Raw genomic sequence first — 20,270 nt, 5'->3', positions numbered from 1 at the left:
TCTACAATGGAACACTCCTGGACGAATGAGGGATTACACCGACATTTTCATTAATTACACTTTGATTGTAAATATTTTCAGAATCAGAATCAAAAAAGGGTTTATTGCCATTTGTCGATGAACAAAAATTCACAAACATAGGAACTTGTCCTGGTGGTTTGGTGCAACACAGACAACATATATATTTCTATCTAGAAGTAGTCAGTCAGCATATAACCTTAATCTGATTGCACTGTAACCATGATATTTGGAGCTTTGTGTGTCATAAAGCTGATCCAATATAATTCATATTCATCAATGTTGAAACCTTGGTGTTGTGTATGCATGACAAACGGGCACAAACGTCAAATAGGCACCAAACTCCCACAAAAACGTTTTATTGACTCAAACATTATTTACAGTTTCCGAAGAACAAGTGCCAGACGACATGATGAAGAAGACTACATGAAAACAAAACACAGAATACTTAAATAAAGGTTTCACACAGTCCAGGTCTGAGGGAGTCCAGCAGCTGGCTCTTGGACACCAAGTGCTTCCTCCGCAATGACATCACCACCAGCACTGCAGACATATATTATATCTGCCTTTGTTCAAATGACTTCAATTCTGAATATTTATTGTGATTTATTCAAAGGTTGATTTGGAACTCTTGTTGGAATATATTTTTTAAGATATTGATTGATTTTGCTTTTTTTGTTAATTAGTTTTTGTTATTGTTATCTGCTTTCTGTTTGTGTGTTACTTTTTTCAAGCATTTGAAAGAATACATTTTAAGTAGATTAATTGAGATTTAGATTACAAATAAAACAATTTAATGGGGAAAATACATTTATGTAAAACAAACAAAGTGTGATGTGATCATTACTAGTAGTCCAATAAATGTTCTGAATGGATGCTATGTAAATATTTTGTGCTGTGTTTCCTCCTCGCTCTGCTGTGGGTCAGTTGTTTGGTTTAAGGCAGGGCTGGTCATTGTGGAATGGATGCCCTCAAGTGCACTTTGGCTTACAATTTTACAATCAACATTTGGATACCAGTTTTTGAAGAAATACGTTTTCACATTCAAGAATTCATTGAATATTTGTGATGGAGGGCAGGGGTCTGAATCGACCGGTTTCAGACAATAACGTGCTGATAATATCTCGCTCTAATATCGATAATATGACATTTTCATTTCTGACAAAGCCCATGATTGTGCTATATTTATCCAACTACACCGAAATATTCAGATTAAACACTAATGCAAATTCTGAGGCATAATAATTAGGAAAATAATGTTGCAAAAAGAAGTAATCTACATATAAAACAATCAGGTAGTCTTTAGTTTAATTGGTTGCTTATTTTATTTTTTTATCTTTAATTGAAGTTCACTGCAGAGCCTATGGTCCATAAACGTGCACTATGAAGCTTGAGGATTATTGTGCTATCTAATGTCACAGTTATGGTCAATCTTGTGCCAGTTTCATGAGGATACTTCCAACTTTTTACTCATCTGGTGCAATCTGAAACAAGATTCCTCCATACAATCTTGTCCTACCCTCCACATGACATCACATGATAGTAGCTTCTTTCTAAAGTTGTGTAAAGTCACTGACTTGCTCTATTGGTCCTAGTTGATTAGAATAAGACGCTTTTTGACACTTTCCAAGGCTTCTCTGGCTCAGTCTAAACGCTGGATTTACAGTATGTTGTGCATTACATGTCCCTCAATCACAGATAAGGAGATCTGAGCCAGTGTGGCGCCCCCTACATTCTCTACAGTCTGTACAGTAGAATATCCAACATCACAGATTTTCTCTTCTTTAACGTGTGGCTAGGCTGTTAGCAACAGTCTCTGTCCAGTATTGCAGCTAATAATATGGCGAATAAAATATCAAACAAACAATCAACACACTACAAGTAACACGAAGCTAACAGGAGTGAAAAGGCAACCTAAGACACATTCAGTTTAGTTGTGCTGCTTCTAAGGCTTTTCTAACAAACACAGAAGCTAAAGACGAGCTAGCGGCTAACACATCTCAGGCGCTACTTTATACAAGCACAGAGGGTCCTATAGAAAGTACAGGCGGGCGGTGTTCTATGTGGTATGATACGAGAGAGGCTCGGTCACTGAACAGGCCAACTTCAGCTGCTTTTGAAATGATTTGGTCCACAAAAGGGATAGATACAACAGCATTTACAGTTAGCATGTTTGCTCAAAAAGAGCATTAAAGTACTGACAGAATGGGTGTTTTTTTGTGTGTGCACACTAGCCTAGCTAACCTTATGAACTGTGATACACCTATCTGGCATACAACAGTGTGGAAAAGGATATCACAAAACAGCTCTGGATTATACAGCAAGATTGGTCTAATATGGTCTTGAAGATAAAAAGCTATTCAAAAAAACACTTAGAGATGCTGTACCTGATTTTTATTGTCTTTAAAATGTTTGCATACTTTCTCCCATATCACCAGCATCCAAATTATTCACCATAAAACTTTTTCTAATTAGATGCAGACAGCAAGCAGCAGTCTCATTTTCACCCTAAGAACTGCTTTTACAATAAATCTGTTCCAAGGCCAAACACATTTGTAAAATCAGGCACAGCCCCTTTAAGCACGTCAATAATATTTTAAGGCACTGATAACAAAGTGTAATTCCCTACCAGTTGATTAAGGAGGGGTTTAATATTACACGCATTCACTGTGAGTGCTGGATCTGGAATCAAATACTCAAAAACTCTCAAATTAAAATGCAAAGGTGGTGCTGATTTAAACTCACTCTTCCTTGTAGTGTGCTGCTGAGTGTAAAGTTTCATATCACATTTGGACTGGGCAGAATGGAGAATATTGTGGCATAATATGAGTTAAATACATTCATAGATGTCTGTCTGGTTCCTCAAAGCAGGCCTGTGCAGTGCCCAAGCCTGGTCCGCACCATCAAAAGGCACTACGATTACTACTACCAACGCACTGTCTCCAACCGCGCGTCCAATTCTATGTCAGGGGACACTCATCCATGGACACGCAGTCTGGACACAGCTACACACAGCGCTACACCTGATTTGTCTCTACAAAAGCACAAAACACGACAAACTGACAGAGGAAAAGTGGTCGTCGGCCAAAAGATTCCAAACTAAGCCCCTTCACCATCAAAAACACAAATTATGACATCAATGAGCCCTGCAAGGGGCTTTGTACAAGAAGATTGATATCTACAGGTGGGTGATATGTCAAAAAATGGATGTGTAATTGATAATCTGCAGTAATCTAAAATCTGAATTGTTTCCTATAAAACACTAAAAGGCAAAAGATCAAAAATAACATAAAGGGTATAAGACAATATTTTCACACTTGTAGAGACTTGTTTTTGTACATTTCTGACAGATTGTCATCGAAATAGTATAAATTGAAAGATAAAATATTGACATATTCATTTTTGTCAGTATCGCCCACCTTATTTACATCTGGGACAGACGGCGGTAGTTATTAAAGCCCTGTGATCTACCGACTCCAGACAAACCAGACACTTTAACAGAGGATTTCAGGTTAGAAGTGTAAAATATTGAATCAGATTATAGTCACTGTAATGGCCTTTACTGGAAATACAATCTGAAAGCTAAGGTAGTTTGTATATTGAGGCCATTTCATGGTCATGAGATCTCATCTCAGTTTGGATTTGGTTCAAAAATAACTATTTTAAAGATTGGTAGACAATCATAAACCCTTATAGTTCACATATTTCATTTTCTTACACATTCACTCGTTCACACACTCAGCCCCTGGGGGCCTCACAGTAACAGAGCTTGAGGGCCAAGCAGTGGGATGGTGCTCCACTGTGGTCGGTCCAGGCAGTCCCATGACCCTTAGGACGAGTTCAGCAGGTTGCTAAGGACTGAAGCACAGACAGGCAAATGTGTGAGTACATAGAGTGGCCACAGTAGAACCCGTGTGTGAGAAAGAGGCTGTACCTTGGGGATCGGACTTGGCCTCTGTTGCGTCTGCTTTACGGGGCTCCTCTGGATCTGCTTCTGAGGAAAAAGAGTGTGAGATGGGCCAAGAACACGCCCAGACGTACTCAAACACTACAGACTGTTCACAGGCATTACTGTTTCACTCACACTCCATGTTGTATGCACCTTTTTGACTACTGTATAAATAAGAACAGAATACTAAAAGTGAATTTACTTACAGTTAAACCACAAAAGGAGGAAGTATGTGTGTACATCTAACTCATTCCTAGCACTCAAAAAACCCTGAGGTTTATTGTTAATATTCACATGCATCCATTTTGGGCCGCGTATGGCTTCAGAACAGCTTTTTTCAGAAGGTCAAACTGGGCCGGACCACCAAAGTGTAGCAGGAAAGAAAACAACTAGTTTCCAGTTTACAAGAATAAAGTCGGTACCCCAGCTTTAAAGATGACTTATTGCTAATAATTTTTGCACTTATCTGGCCAGACAAACAAAATAAACAGTATTTTGTGCTAACTTGACAAGATTAGCATTGTGTTCATAACACTGGAAGTCATGGGGGCCGCTGGCTCTGGTACTTATCCCACTCAGCAGAGCTGTTTACTGTCAACATGAAACAACAGAACAACACACTGGCCCTGACAATGAGAGCCATCTATTATCAAGCATTTTATTTCAATTATCATTTTCTGCCTTTGCATTTTTGAATATTTACAAAGAAACATATTCTATTACTTCTCATTACTGTCATCCAATCAAAGGAAATATAAATCATCTGTTCAGCCTTGAGCCATTCCAGTGGTAATGAGTAAGAGGAGCAGATTATTACAATTTCAAATTTCAAATTGCATTTTAAATTGCTGTGGGCGTTGTCTGACTTATCTTAATAATGTCTCCAGCAAGTATTATGCTGTCATTGTAAAAACTACAAGTAAAAGAGATTTTGATGATCATACACACTTAAGCACACTTAATCTGCTTCACTTGAAGGCTTTATTGAAGTTTTTCACGCAGTCACAATTTCACCACTAAAGCCCTGTCCTAAAGAGATATCAGTGTAAATGTGTTATACTCTGTTGTGTACCCCTGTCCTAAAGAGATATCAGAGTGTAAAAGTGTTATACTCTGTTGTGTACCCCTGTCCTAAAGAGATATCAGTGTAAATGTGTTATACTTTGTTGTGTACCCCTGTCCTAAAGAGATATCAGAGTGTAAACGTGTTATACTCTGTTGTGTACTCCTGTCCTAAAGAGATATCAGAGTGTAAAAGTGTTATACTCTGTTGTGTACCCCTGTCCTAAAGAGATATCAGTGTAAATGTGTTATACTCTGTTGTGTACTCCTGTCCTAAAGAGATATCAGTGTAAATGTGTTATACTCTGTTGTGTACTCCTGTCCTAAAGAGATATCAGAGTGTAAATGTGTTATACTCTGTTGTGTACCCCTGTCCTAAAGAGATATCAGAGTGTAAAAGTGTTATACTCTGTTGTGTACTCCTGTCCTAAAGAGATATCAGAGTGTAAAAGTGTTATACTCTGTTGTGTACCCCTGTCCTAAAGAGATATCAGTGTAAATGTGTTATACTTTGTTGTGTACCCCTGTACTAAAGAGATATCAGAGTGTAAACGTGTTATACTCTGTTGTGTACTCCTGTCCTAAAGAGATATCAGAGTGTAAAAGTGTTATACTCTGTTGTGTACCCCTGTCCTAAAGAGATATCAGAGTGTAAAAGTGTTATACTCTGTTGTGTACCCCTGTCCTAAAGAGATATCAGTGTAAATGTGTTATACTTTGTTGTGTACCCCTGTACTAAAGAGATATCAGAGTGTAAACGTGTTATACTCTGTTGTGTACTCCTGTCCTAAAGAGATATCAGAGTGTAAAAGTGTTATACTCTGTTGTGTACTCCTGTCCTAAAGAGATATCAGTGTAAATGTGTTATACTCTGTTGTGTACCCCTGTCCTAAAGAGATATCAGAGTGTAAAAGTGTTATACTCTGTTGTGTACCCCTGTCCTAAAGAGATATCAGTGTAAATGTGTTATACTTTGTTGTGTACCCCTGTACTAAAGAGATATCAGAGTGTAAACGTGTTATACTCTGTTGTGTACTCCTGTCCTAAAGAGATATCAGAGTGTAAAAGTGTTATACTCTGTTGTGTACCCCTGTCCTAAAGAGATATCAGAGTGTAAAAGTGTTATACTCTGTTGTGTACCCCTGTCCTAAAGAGATATCAGTGTAAATGTGTTATACTTTGTTGTGTACCCCTGTACTAAAGAGATATCAGAGTGTAAACGTGTTATACTCTGTTGTGTACTCCTGTCCTAAAGAGATATCAGAGTGTAAAAGTGTTATACTCTGTTGTGTACTCCTGTCCTAAAGAGATATCAGTGTAAATGTGTTATACTCTGTTGTGTACTCCTGTCCTAAAGAGATATCAGTGTGTAAAAGTGTTATACTCTGTTGTGTACCCCTGTCCTAAAGAGATATCAGTGTAAATGTGTTATACTCTGTTGTGTACTCCTGTCCTAAAGAGATATCAGTGTAAATGTGTTATACTCTGTTGTGTACTCCTGTCCTAAAGAGATATCAGAGTGTAAAAGTGTTATACTCTGTTGTGTACCCCTGTCCTAAAGAGATATCAGTGTAAATGTGTTATACTCTGTTGTGTACCCCTGTCCTAAAGAGATATCAGAGTGTAAAAGTGTTATACTCTGTTGTGTACCCCTGTCCTAAAGAGATATCAGAGTGTAAAAGTGTTATACTCTGTTGTGTACCCCTGTCCTAAAGAGATATCAGTGTAAATGTGTTATACTCTGTTGTGTACTCCTGTCCTAAAGAGATATCAGTGTAAATGTGTTATACTCTGTTGTGTACTCCTGTCCTAAAGAGATATCAGTGTAAATGTGTTATACTCTGTTGTGTACTCCTGTCCTAAAGAGATATCAGTGTAAATGTGTTATACTCTGTTGTGTACTCCTGTCCTAAAGAGATATCAGTGTGTAAAAGTGTTATACTCTGTTGTGTACCCCTGTCCTAAAGAGATATCAGTGTAAATGTGTTATACTCTGTTGTGTACCCCTGTCCTAAAGAGATATCAGTGTAAATGTGTTATACTCTGTTGTGTACCCCTGTCCTAAAGAGATATCAGAGTGTAAAAGTGTTATACTCTGTTGTGTACTCCTGTCCTAAAGAGATATCAGTGTAAATGTGTTATACTCTGTTGTGTACCCCTGTCCTAAAGATATATCAGAGTGTAAAAGTGTTATACTCTGTTGTGTACCCCTGTCCTAAAGAGATATCAGTGTAAATGTGTTATACTCTGTTGTGTACCCCTGTCCTAAAGAGATATCAGTGTAAATGTGTTATACTCTGTTGTGTACTCCTGTCCTAAAGAGATATCAGTGTAAATGTGTTATACTCTGTTGTGTACCCCTGTCCTAAAGATATATCAGAGTGTAAAAGTGTTATACTCTGTTGTGTACCCCTGTCCTAAAGAGATATCAGAGTGTAAACGTGTTATACTCTGTTGTGTACCCCTGTTTTTGAAGCAGAGCTTCTTCTTCTGATAGGTGAAGTATCCGGTGATTGCGCCCACTGCTGCTACGCCGATTGTGGAGAGAATGGCCGCGAGAGCCCCCGATCCAGACTCTGCAAAGACACAGCAAAATCCACATAAACACATTGTACAAATGCAGGTCAACTTGGAGATGAATCTTGCATTGTCAACCTGTCCAGAGCACTTGAGTAATGTTTTAAAGACATTCCGACCCCATACTGTTCCTCCAACTTAAGTAATATATTTGACAGTGAAACTCTATATAATAATAACAACCTGTGAAGTATAAATGAACTGGACCAAACACAGAACACACACCTAGAAAGCTGAAGACACATACTAACAGAAATCCCTCCCCAACATCCTTTCACATGCAATATTGTCCGTCATTCTTTCGTTCATCTCTTTCCTGCATGGAAGACGGGTAATTCTATGCGAGTACACATTACTTGAAGTAGCTGTTGAATGTAATTGTTTGCTACTCTCTTCACCTTTGCCGTTTTCTGCTCTGGATACATTTCTAAGAGTATCACGTGTATATCTTTGGCTTGCTCACATGTATATCTCATATTTGATACCCGCAGTCAGGTGGTGATCTCTTTCTTTATAACTCTGACTTTCTGTGATGCTCTTTCCCCTCCTGGAGCGTGTCGGGCGGCTGAATGGAGAATGCTGTCATTTCCTGCCTGGATTCTGCGTTCTACTGTGTAACGTGTCGGAGGCGGAGAGCTGCTTTTGTCTCCTCTCTCTCTCTCTAAAACACTATCATTTACTGCGGCATGAATCGCTCTGCACCTGCCGGCACGTTTCCGTGACGACGCTACAGGTGTGTCCGGACATTCATTGGATGCCTAACATATTTACACACGCAGCCTAAACTCCGGGGCGGCCATATTAGAACGTCTTCTGTCAACGCTGAACTATCCACTGCTTCAGCTTGGTTTTGGAGGAACATTTCAGATTATTATGCAGACAAAAAACAAGATACTGTTTCGTAGAAGCCTTCAAATATCAATATCGGTATAAAAATATCTATCAAGATAGTACTGATTCAAAAAGTGTGAAGTGCCTGATTTAGAGCAGCACATTTTTTACATTAGTGGTCGGCCACTGGCTTTTCTCCCGATCTGGTAAAAACACCTTTATAATTAGCCTTAATAATGCATGAACAAAGAGGAAAAATAGTTTAATAATAATGATTCAGGTTAAGTAACTACTTCATTCAGGAGTTAGGGTTAAGTAGTTACTAATGAGGGCGTTGCACATGTGTGGCTGCTGCCACTGCGGCCCTCTAGCCCTCAACATTTTGCAGAATGTCTCTCCCCTCACTCCCCTTTTGAGCTACAACTGTCCTGTCTAGCAATGGTTTCAGGACAGAAAAACTAGAATCAAAAATAGATACTGATTTGAACAAATATTTATACTGTATAATAATTATAATGAATGAATAAATAAATAAATAAAGCCAGTCCAATTTATTAAGATTAGTTTCAGGGGAAACTTAAAACAAAAACAAAATAGATAAACAGAACAGGGTAATATCAGGAAGTTCCGCCCAGTGGGCAGGGCTTACTCAGAGTATGATAAATATCTGGGTCAAAATGTCTTCTTTTGTCCAGATGACAACAACTGAATCTTTTTCTATGGCGTGTTGGTGAAGCACTGTTTCCCCCTCCTGAGGCGTTGGACGGTTTGCCGTGGCCTCTCCGAGCTCCTCACAGACCTGGGTTTTTGCCCCAGCAACAGCACAAGCCGCAGTGTGTCAACCGCCTCAGGAGTCCTACACCAACAACGCTTAGCTCTCCTTCTTCAGCTTGATGAAATCCCTTGCGAGGTGTGAGTTAAGACCCTGCTGACAGAGGGCGCCGCAAGACGCTCAGACCCTCACGATACGTTTGTGCCTGCTAAGTCTGTCCGGCTTCCTCCTCGGCCCCCGCGCTCTACCTCAGTGTCCAAGACATACGGCCGAAGGTCAGATGTCAGGATAACAAAGTTGATCCTGGACCTCCGGCCTCGCGTGTCCTGGTGCCTCGTGCACTGATGGACACACTCGTGTTTAAACATGGTGTTCGTTATGAACAAACTGAAAGTAGCAGAGGTCAAATACATGAACACCCCTGGAGGTCGTTTGTGTCAATCAACCCTCTCTCACAGAAATCTGAAGAATGTTGCCTTACACTTTTTGGAATTTTTTTTTATAATAATGAGTCGTTAGAAGAGAATGGAAGAAGAAGTCAGACTCTCCTCCAGAAAAGGTACACAGTGCTTCTTTAACCTTTAAGTCCGTAACTCTGATTTTAAAAACAATCCTGGGGAAAACTAGTTCTTTTGAAAAACTTGTTTGAACGCATTTTTAAGATTGATTGATCTAAATGCCATACTATATCTTCATCATGATTTATAATAGCTCTTCTGAAGTGTTGCTACTTTGTTCTCCCCGTCATTAGCTTCAGTGAGTCAACAGTGAAAAGCCGTAAATAAAATAAATACCTGTAATATGACACACAACATAAACCATGAGTCAGTCCGCTTTAATTAAGAGCATGAGTCAGCCAACTGCTATCAAAGCCAGTGAGTCACCAGCACGTGCATGTAAAGAAAGTACAAGAAAGTACAAGAGGTACTTCAGAATAAGTATCCTATTTTTCCTTACTTTTGGCTGCTCCCTTTTCTTTTGTAAAGCTAAGGGTGTACACCAGTTGCTATGGTGATTTGAAAAGTACAACTAAGTAAATGATTGACTAAAACAAGGGTCACACATTGAATTTCAGACAAACTAATCTTATATGTACAATAATCAATCTTGCAAAATGACACAATGTAAGTCTGCACCACGGGAGCATCGGGTCAGGGAGCCCACACCTAAACTAGCACTGCCTCCAAATTGAAACTTCTACTACTCCTACTACTCTTACTACTACTACAACTGGTACAACCACCTACTACTCCTAACTTCTTATACTACCCGTACTACAACTACTCCTCCTATTACTCCACCTCCTACTTGTACAACTACTCCTGCTACAATTACTCCTACTGCAACTATTACAGCAACTACTACTCCTACAACAGCAGCAGCAGCAAAAGCAACAACAACTACAACAACAAATACTTATATTACTACAACTAATACTACTGGTACAACTACCTACTACTGCTAATGCAACTACTACTTCTACTAACCCTACTACTAACTACTCATACTACAACTCCTCCTACTACTACAACTACTACAACTCCGACTATTCATACTTCTACACCTACTATAACTTCTTATACTACACCTCATACTACTCCTATTACAACTACGTCTACAATAACTTTTCCTGCTACAACTACCTGTACTACTACTACTACTACTACTACTACTACTACTACTACTACTACTACTACTACTACTACTCCACCAACTACTACACCTCCTACTTGTACAACTACTCCTACTGCAATTAAACCTACTGCAACTATTACAGCAACTACTACTCTTACAACTACTCCCACTACAACTACTCCTACCACAACTACTCCTACTCATTTTATAACTACCTACTGCTAAAACAACTCCTACAACTACTCCGCCTCCTATAACTACTCCAACTCAGCTACTCCTACAACTACTGCTACTACTCCTAGTACTACTTGTACTACTCTACAACAACTACTCCTACTCCAACTACTCCTACTACTCTGCAACAGCTAGTCCTAATCCTACTACTACTCCTACTACAACTACTCTAGTGGTATGTTGACCACTACCCTCATACTCCTATTCCGACAACTACCCCTACTGCTACTCCTCCTAATGCTCGTCTAGTACACATCTACTACTATTCCTACACTACTACATCTAGGCCTTCTCCTTCTATAACTACTTTTCTTACTACAGTGCTCCTACACTACTACACCTCGGGCTACTACTACTACTACAACTACAACTACTGGTACTACTATTCCTACTACAGCACTATACTGCTTGTCTATAACTACTACTTGACTGCATTGTAGCACAAGCGGCAAAAAGAAAAAATAAATAAAAGCAAATAAAGGTCAGCCGTGTTTACTTTGATACGTTTTACCTTCTTCACGCTTTTGTACATGAACAACTATAGATTCATCATGAAACTCTTGACTTATCAAACCCCATCTATCAGCGCTGGCAATGTATACAATCGAGGATACTTGGGCATGTTGTGTTTTTGTACACGTTTGTTTTGCATGTTCTCGCTCTATAAATATAAGGTTTGGGAGTGACACGTGCGGAAAGACGAAATCATGAGCCATGGCTATTCCAACTGTCAAACAACAATTTAAGCACAAAATGGGGGCCTTACCTTTGTTCTGTGGACTGGCACCTGGGGAAAAGAACAAAGGAGCACAGTTAGGAGCCAGTTAAAGACACGTGAGGAGAGAGGTGGGGCAGTGGGGAGGGTCTGAGTGTACAGGACATGAAGTACTTTATAATCATTACTGCACCAGAGAGGACATAGGACATTTACAACTATTCACAGCTATTTCTTTTGGAGTTTGAACCCGACTCCTGACAAATTTCTGCGTGTCATTCCCCAGTCTCATTCCCATTTCACACTGTCCTTTTTCAAGTGAATGAATGATTAATGTTGTGAAAGGGATTATGGTTACTTTAACACATTACCAAATCAAATTAATTCATTAGTTCATTAGGTTCAAATCATAAAGATCCCCTGACCTCCGTGTGTGTGTGTGTGTGTGTGTGTCTCTCTCTTTAAAGTGATCCCAAAGCAAACACAGAAATCCGCTCCATGTAAATTCAGACAGGGCCCAGACCTGTCCAGGCACGAGCGATCCACTAATGACACAGCCTTTCACTGCACACTAATCATTATAAACCCACATGAATCACTCACAGTCCGAGCTGTGGGAGCCTGTCAAACTCCAATGGGGCTTGTTTAATTCTTTGGCCCGCAGCCTCTACCTGATTGGACAGTGTAGTATAGAGCTGGACTCGAACACACAGCACTGCTATGCGCTATTTTTTATTTTACATTTAACAATTAAGGCCCATACAAACCAAAGCAAACGTCCCATGTAGTCCATAGTTGTCAAATGTGTACATTTTTTTCTTCTTCTGCGGCAGCTGAAGAAAGCAAAGCTGCCAGCGGAGATGATGGTGCAGTTCTACACGGCCATCATTGAGTCCATCCTCACCTCCTCCATCACCGTGTGGTACGCTGGAGCCACAGCCAGGGACAAACAGAGACTAAAGTGCATTGTGCGCTCTGCTGAGAAGGTGATCGGCCGCGAACTTCCATCTCTGCAGGACCAGTACGTCTCCAGAACTCTGGGACGTGCAGGTCGGATCACAGCCGACCCTTCTCACCCTGGACACGAACTATTTGAGCCACTTCCCTCAGGCAGGAGGCCACTCCCCTCAGGCAGGAGGCCACTCCCCTCAGGCAGGAGGCTACGGTCCATCCGGACCAGAACCTCCCGTCATAGGAACAGTTTCTTTCCCTCTGCCGTTGAACTCATGAACACTAAGCACTTTGCACTCACTGCACTGTTCACTTTTTATTGCACCACATATTTTATTTCATGTACATATCATCATATCATTTTTAATACCCGGTAGTTATTTATTGTCCATTGTTTTTGTATTCATTGTTCAGTGTTTGATGTTTGTGTTGCATCGAACCGCCAGGACAAGTTCCTATATCTGTGAATCCTGTTTGTTGACAAATGGCAATAAACTTTATTCTGATTCTGATTTTTCAAATCAAGTCCAAATTTATTCAATATCAGTCAATATAAAGTCAATCCAGCAATGTGTTGCTGCAGTCAGGAATATGCTCCAGAGATAATCACTGATTGTGTCCATGGCTTGATTTTTAAGGCCGGAGTACATAGTTCTAAAGGTCGAGTGGGATATTGATGTTAACAACAGTCTGGAGTGCTTTATATATCTCAGACAGGACAGTCCCAAAAACACAGTCATGGTTTGATTCCTGGCTGCCACCGTTTCTCCAACAGTTAGCAGTTTCCTTATGCACTTTGACATTGTGTTATGAAAAAACGTGACACATTTTTGCAACAGAATTCCTTCCAAACATGTAATTGCTATACATTGTGCAAGCGCCCGAGCATACCTGAGAGCGCAGCAGTGAAATAATACAGTACTGTGACTCCGGAGCGGCCCCTGTTACAGCTGTCACTTTTAAGGTGATCTATGGAGAATGCTTTCACTGCCGTTTTCTGTCCTGAGGCACTCACCGCTGCCACCGCCACCACAGACAAGTGCACTCGCTCACTCAGCCTGGGAATGGGATTTTCGGTTGTGGCTGTGACTTTCCTACAGGCAATAGCGAGGGCAAAATGACTGCTGAGTGAAGTAAAATGAAAAGAATGATGTTTCTGGTATCATTTTTAACTCAAATAGATTGCATTCACGTGATATAATAACATTCGGGACGGGAAAACTGATTCTACTAGATGAGGTACTGCGAACTGTCAATACCAACATTCCAATTGACTGTGTATCTTTGTACAACGTATCTCGGAAACTCCCACAATGGAGACAATAGATGGATACCTGTGGAATGCAATAGCAAGGACATGGATGGGGACAGAGCTGACGGTAAAGGACTACGGGAAATGCTTAAAATGCTATGCTTAAAAATAATATTAATGATGATGATGAAAAAAAAAAGCATTAATCAGGCCAAGTAAGTCCAAAGTGGGTGTATTGGTTTATGTTTCATTATTGGGCCAGTTCACACGAAATACAGGAATTAAATGTGCGCTTGGCTTTATTCTTCTAAATAAGTACATTTCTTCTTCTTTTTTCTTACCCTAAAGAGTATATTGTAAAAACAGCACTAAATCAGACTACTACATTTCTGATATGTTTTGGAATGAGACCTGCTTCCCTGTTCCATCTGAAGAAGACAGAAGTACTTTACATACTACTTCTCACACATCACAACTTTAACAGAATTTATATTTTGTAATTTAGCCAGTGTTATTTTGACAATAGATTACATAAAATGAATATGCAATTTATAAAAACCTTATATGTTCTTTAGTTTACTTAATAGGTGTGTATGATAAGATATCTTAGTTCTTTTTATTGAAGTATTTACAGATGGGTACTGTTGAGTTAACTTCTCAGTCACCAAGTAAAAAGGTTTCATTGTACACATTTATTCATCTTAAGTATCCAACACATCTTTTTGAAAGACCTTCTAATTGCTGGGTTTATGATTATATATCTTTGTAAACCTTATATATTCCTGCCATGTTTAATGTAACACAACCAATTGACCATATAATAATAACATGGTAGAGCTGCACAATATGTAGAAAAATATTTGCAACTACAAAAAACTACATTCGGTATTGGAAGATTAAAGCAATGTTTTAATATAGTTTTTGGTGCAATATGTTCAGTCAAATACGAATTAAATTGTACCTTAAATTTACTTGTAACACAGACACAAAGGAGAATGATGACAAAAATATATACTGTAAATCCTGTAATGAAGCATAGTTTTTTTTACAATTTTGATTATTTCTTTATATTATTTACATATTATGATATTATTTAAATATATTGTGCATCCCAAATATTCTGCCCAACCCCAAAAAATGTTGCCACTTGATATAATATTTGGTAGGTTCTTTAGCTTTGATTACAGCTCACATTCACTGTGGCGTAGTTTCAATAAGCTTCTGCAATGTCAGAAGATTTATTTCCATCCAGTGTGTCATCATTTGATCTTGTATTGATGATGGAGAGAGTGACCACTGCACAAAGCCTTCTCAATGATTTGACCCTTCTCAAACACACTGACATCTTTTCCATGACCACGGGATTTGTCTTTCCACATGGTTGTTTCAGAAATGAGAAGTCACTCTCTGCATCAGTTTGGTTTAAATAATGTGGAAAATGAAAGCAATCACCTGCAACAATTATCCAATAGGAGAACATTTTGGTCAGGCAGTGTATATAAAACACAGTTAAAAAAGTATTGACACTGACCTTCAGCCACGGCTGCGCTATGTGGATTTTCTTCCTGGACATGACCTGTGAGTAATAAAACCAAGAACAATGATGAGTACCTGACACTTCATTTGGGTGTCAGTGACAGCAGACAATAGTGGGACATGTTTGTATCCGGGCACTTTGAATAGGAGATAATACCCTGCTGTTCCTGCTGCTGCGATGGTGTGACAGCATCATGCTCAAGTACATTGAAGAACATCTGCCATTTCAATATATTTATGTGAAAAGAGAGAGTCACCCAAGGAAACGGGGACACTGAACTATTCGAAATTTGAAGAGTCTAATGGCGCGTTCATCCATAAGTGAAGATGACATTTATAACACCATTGAGAGCAGTTGCCATGAAATCTGAGAATCCAAAACAGCACTGAAGAAATTAATATTAAAGGTGCAGTGAGATAATGTTCTGGTGGAGGGTGTCACATGTTTGTGTTTAATGATGGTCACATGTTTGTGTTTACTGATGGTCACATGTTTGCATTTACTGATGGTCACATGTTTGTGTTTACTGATGGTCACATGTTTGTATTAACTGATGGTCACATGTTTGTATTAACTGATGGTCACATGTTTGTGTTTACTGTTGGTCACATGTTTGTATTAACTGATGGTCACATGTTTGTGTTTACTGATGGTCACATGTTTGTGTTTACTGACGGTCACATGTTTGTGTTTACTGATGGTCACATGTTTGTGTTTAATGATGGTCACATGTTTGTGTTTACTGATGGTCACATGTTTGTATTAACTGATGGTCACATGTTTGTATTAACTGATGGTCACATGTTTGTATTAACTGATGGTCACATGTTTGTATTAACTGATGGTCACATGTTTGTGTTTACTGATGGTCACATGTTTGTGTTTACTGATGGTCACATGTTTGCGTTTACTGGCGGTCACATGTTTGTGTTTACTGATGGTCACATGTTTGTGTTTACTGATGGTCACATGTTTGTATTAACTGATGGTCACATGTTTGTATTAACTGATGGTCACATGTTTGTGTTTACTGATGGTCACATGTTTGTGATTACTGATGGTCACATGTTTGTGTTTACTGATGGTCACATGTTTGTGTTTACTGATGGTCACATGTTTGTGTTTACTGATGGTCACATGTTTGTGTTTACTGATGGTCACATGTTTGTGTTTACTGATGGTCACATGTTTGTGTTTACTGATGGTCACATGTTTGTGTTTACTGATGGTCACATGTTTGTGTTTACTGATGATCACATGTTTGTGTTTACTGATGATCACATGTTTCTGTTTAATGATGGTCACATGTTTGTGTTTACTGATGGTCACATGTTTGCGTTTACTGGCGGTCACATGTTTGTGTTTACTGATGGTCACATGTTTGTGTTTAATGATGGTCACATGTTTGTGTTTACTGATGGTCACATGTTTGTATTAACTGATGGTCACATGTTTGTGTGTCACATGTTTGTGTTTACTGATGGTCACATGTTTCTGTTTACTGATGGTCACATGTTTGTGTTTACTGATGGTCACATGTTTGTGTTTACTGATGGTCACATGTTTGTGTTTACTGATGGTCACATGTTTGTGTTTACTGATGGTCACATGTTTGTGTTTACTGATGGTCACATGTTTGTGTTTACTGATGATCACATGTTTCTGTTTACTGATGATCACATGTTTCTGTTTAATGATGGTCACATGTTTGTGTTTACTGATGATCACATGTTTGTGTTTACTGATGGTCACATGTTTGTGTTTACTGATGGTCACATGTTTGTGTTTAATGATGGCCACATGTTTGTGTTTACTGATGATCACATGTTTGTGTTTACTGATGGTCACATGTTTGTGTTTACTGATGGTCACATGTTTGTGTTTAATGATGGCCACATGTTTGTGTTTACTGATGGTCACATATTAGACAGAGATTGTTGGTAGATGCAGTGAGAGAAAGATTCCAAAATACCAACAATATATTTACATGATATAAATCGACCTGTAACCCACGTATTTGAGCCAAGACTCAAGATTTTTCCAACAATTAGAAGTAGAAAGTGACACTATAATTTGAATATTGTCAAAACAGTACCTACCACTAAAACTATATGCATACTTAAATATAGATCCTGGCTCTCAGCGGAGCGTAAATACATTTAAAATAAAACTGCATGATGATGACAGTAAGAAGCTTCATTCCCCTTGTGTGAAAATATAAAAGTATAATTTGACACCTACCTTAAGCTACATAAGTACATTTTCTAACTGAAGTAATTAGTTTATGCTCCATTTTGTGCTGTTTGGTGGCCAACTGCTTATTCATTTGGAAAAGAATCGACGACAGCTTAACCGACCATTATGTTACCATGGTGACAAGTCTGCCGTTTTGCTTATGCTGTCACACCAGTCACAGGAGTTTTTATTTCCACTCCTGTACTGCACTACTGCCCCATGGCTGTGTGATTTCTATGCTCCCTTTACCACAGGCACACACCCTCCTCCCTCCGTGTCCCATATCTCACTCACTCCGGTACTTCCCCTCTGGTCCACTTGTCCCCTAAATAGCTTTTCCCCCTCCTCTGCCTCTCCGTTCTCAACACAACCCTCCTTTCACTGATTGTGAAAAAAGAGACGACTCTATTTTCAAGTAGGGATGATCCAATATGGATTTTTCAGCCAATACTGATAAACATTAGGGCTACAAAACATTGGAAAATATTGCAACATGCGATATTGATATGATTGCAATATTTTTGACTACTTTTTGACACAATAATTTCAGTTGTATTGGAACTAAAAATGTGAATGCCTTAATACACTGAAAACAAAAGCTTGAGGCAAGACATTTTGTTGAATTTGTTTTGTTTTTTTGGTCAATTTGATCTCAACAAATAAGCTTTTATTATTTCATGTAATCCACATGCATCAACCTGCCAATGGCACAACAAATGAAAATAAGTCTGCTAACTGTGGCACATTTATAAATACAAATAAACATACCTACACACACAAACTGTACAATCTTGGACTTAACACGATTTTGACGGATTGTACGGAAGGATTTGGAGATATCTAGTTTAAGTCTGAAGTTTTTGGTAAGAAATAAAGAAAAAATCTAAATGTTTTTACACCAATTTTCAGTAAGACCTTGTTTACTCAAATACTAAATAAGAAATCCAAAATCCCCTCTGTAAATTATTTTGTATTGAAAATGTCCTTTTCTTTTAAAATCAACTTAATACATTTGGGTGGATAATCAAGTTTTAAAATTCTTCTTCAGTTAATCTTTCCTTTTGTTTTGTTGTACCTCATGTAAACTTCTATCCACTTTTTCACGTTTGTTTGACTGTGTTCCTGACTGTGTTTTGTAATCTACTTTAATGCTTTCTAATAATAATATTGGTAATTGCTATGACAACGGTCCTAATTTCTCATCAATGTGAAACTCCCGGATAGATCGCCTCCACTTTCATGAACATAACCCTTCCATTCTTCTACAATGACACTGGGGATCAGCAAGTGACAAAAAGTGCTGCGGGCTAAACTTCAATGCAGCAGTTAAAATACAATGGAACGACTTTCAAACGCAATTGCTGGGAAGAGAGAACAAAACATGAACTTCTCTTTACAAATAATAGTCGCAGTGAAGTCAAAGGGAGTCAAGAGCTCAGAGCCATAATTTAAATCTTAAGAAAATACAAAGGCGTTATGAGGAGAGACGTTTTTCAGAGGAAACGTCACATCTGTCTCCTATTGACTGGCTCATAAAAGAGGGAGTGGTGTGTGAACATATTTTGTTACAGGAGGACGCATAAATAACACGATGATGATGATTTTAGGGTTCACGGCAAGAAGGAGTTTTGTACATGACTAAACCGTAATCAAAACATGCTGTGGTAATAAGAGACAATTTCCTGTTCGAGTCAGGAAAATAGTCAAAACACGACCTTCAAGATTATTCTGCTAATTGGTATTTGTGATTATTCAGGTCACAATATAGAGTATTATCTTAAAAACAAACATTACAGCTGCATTTTCATACATATGACATATGGTAGACCTTGCTGAAGTGAATTTTGCACGAAATGCTAGTCAACAATTAGCAATGATGATTAGCATTCAGATAAAACATAGGGGACTCGTATATTGTAAATATAAGATAAGATAAGCCTTTATTTGTCCACACAATGGAGAAATTTCGGAAATACACCTCTAATATGGTATAACCTCTAACCTGCAGGGTTGGCTCTGCTTTGCACGCCTGAATCACTACGGACAAAGCTCTCCTCCACCACGTCTAGAGGGACATCTGGTTTCACTGGTTCTGGTGTTGGCTCTGGTGCACTCTGAAAGGGAATATTGCTGTATGTAAGTATATACAGTACTATAGTCAAAATAATGAACAAAGCATATGGCATGAATCTGACCTACCTTAACTGTAGGGGTGTCATCGGCTCCTGTCACTGGAAATAAGATACAAATGAGTATATTAAAGTAGGTTTAAAAAATGCTGGTGTCATGGAATTGGCTTCTTTTTTTTCAGCTAACTCTAACCTACCTACCCCTTTCTTCATCTTTATGATTTAAATTCAAGGCCAGCGGGGGAAAAGTTTAGAACAAACCACATGGTAACATTGACTCTTCTGATGATACAAATACAAGGCATTATACTATAGAGACTTTAAAACCTTTCACACAAAAAACACTTAAGATATTATTAGGCTTTCCCAGTAC

General features: G+C 38.8%; 1 protein-coding gene across 1 annotated transcript in view; it reads right to left on the bottom strand.

The window, feature by feature from the left end:
* Window positions 1-361: 361 nt before the first annotated feature.
* LOC140359345 (uncharacterized) overlaps window positions 362-20,270 on the bottom strand; it is a 45,274-nt gene continuing 25,365 nt past the window's right edge. Inside the window, exons 3-9 of the mRNA XM_072444228.1 lie at window positions 19,968-19,999; window positions 19,771-19,882; window positions 15,528-15,572; window positions 11,845-11,865; window positions 7,492-7,605; window positions 3,953-4,012; window positions 362-3,876 (exon numbers count right to left, since the gene is read on the bottom strand). Of these exons, the coding sequence (XP_072300329.1) occupies window positions 3,848-3,876; window positions 3,953-4,012; window positions 7,492-7,605; window positions 11,845-11,865; window positions 15,528-15,572; window positions 19,771-19,882; window positions 19,968-19,999 (413 nt within the window). The 3' untranslated portion in view covers window positions 362-3,847. The remainder of the gene's footprint in view (window positions 3,877-3,952; window positions 4,013-7,491; window positions 7,606-11,844; window positions 11,866-15,527; window positions 15,573-19,770; window positions 19,883-19,967; window positions 20,000-20,270) is intronic.

Source organism: Eucyclogobius newberryi, unplaced genomic scaffold, assembly GCF_026437365.1.
Source record: "Eucyclogobius newberryi isolate DKJ021-1_F unplaced genomic scaffold, fEucNew1.0.hap1 SCAF_14, whole genome shotgun sequence".
Lineage (NCBI taxonomy): Eukaryota > Metazoa > Chordata > Actinopteri > Gobiiformes > Gobiidae > Eucyclogobius > Eucyclogobius newberryi.
This window is presented reverse-complemented; position numbering and strand designations above follow the sequence as displayed.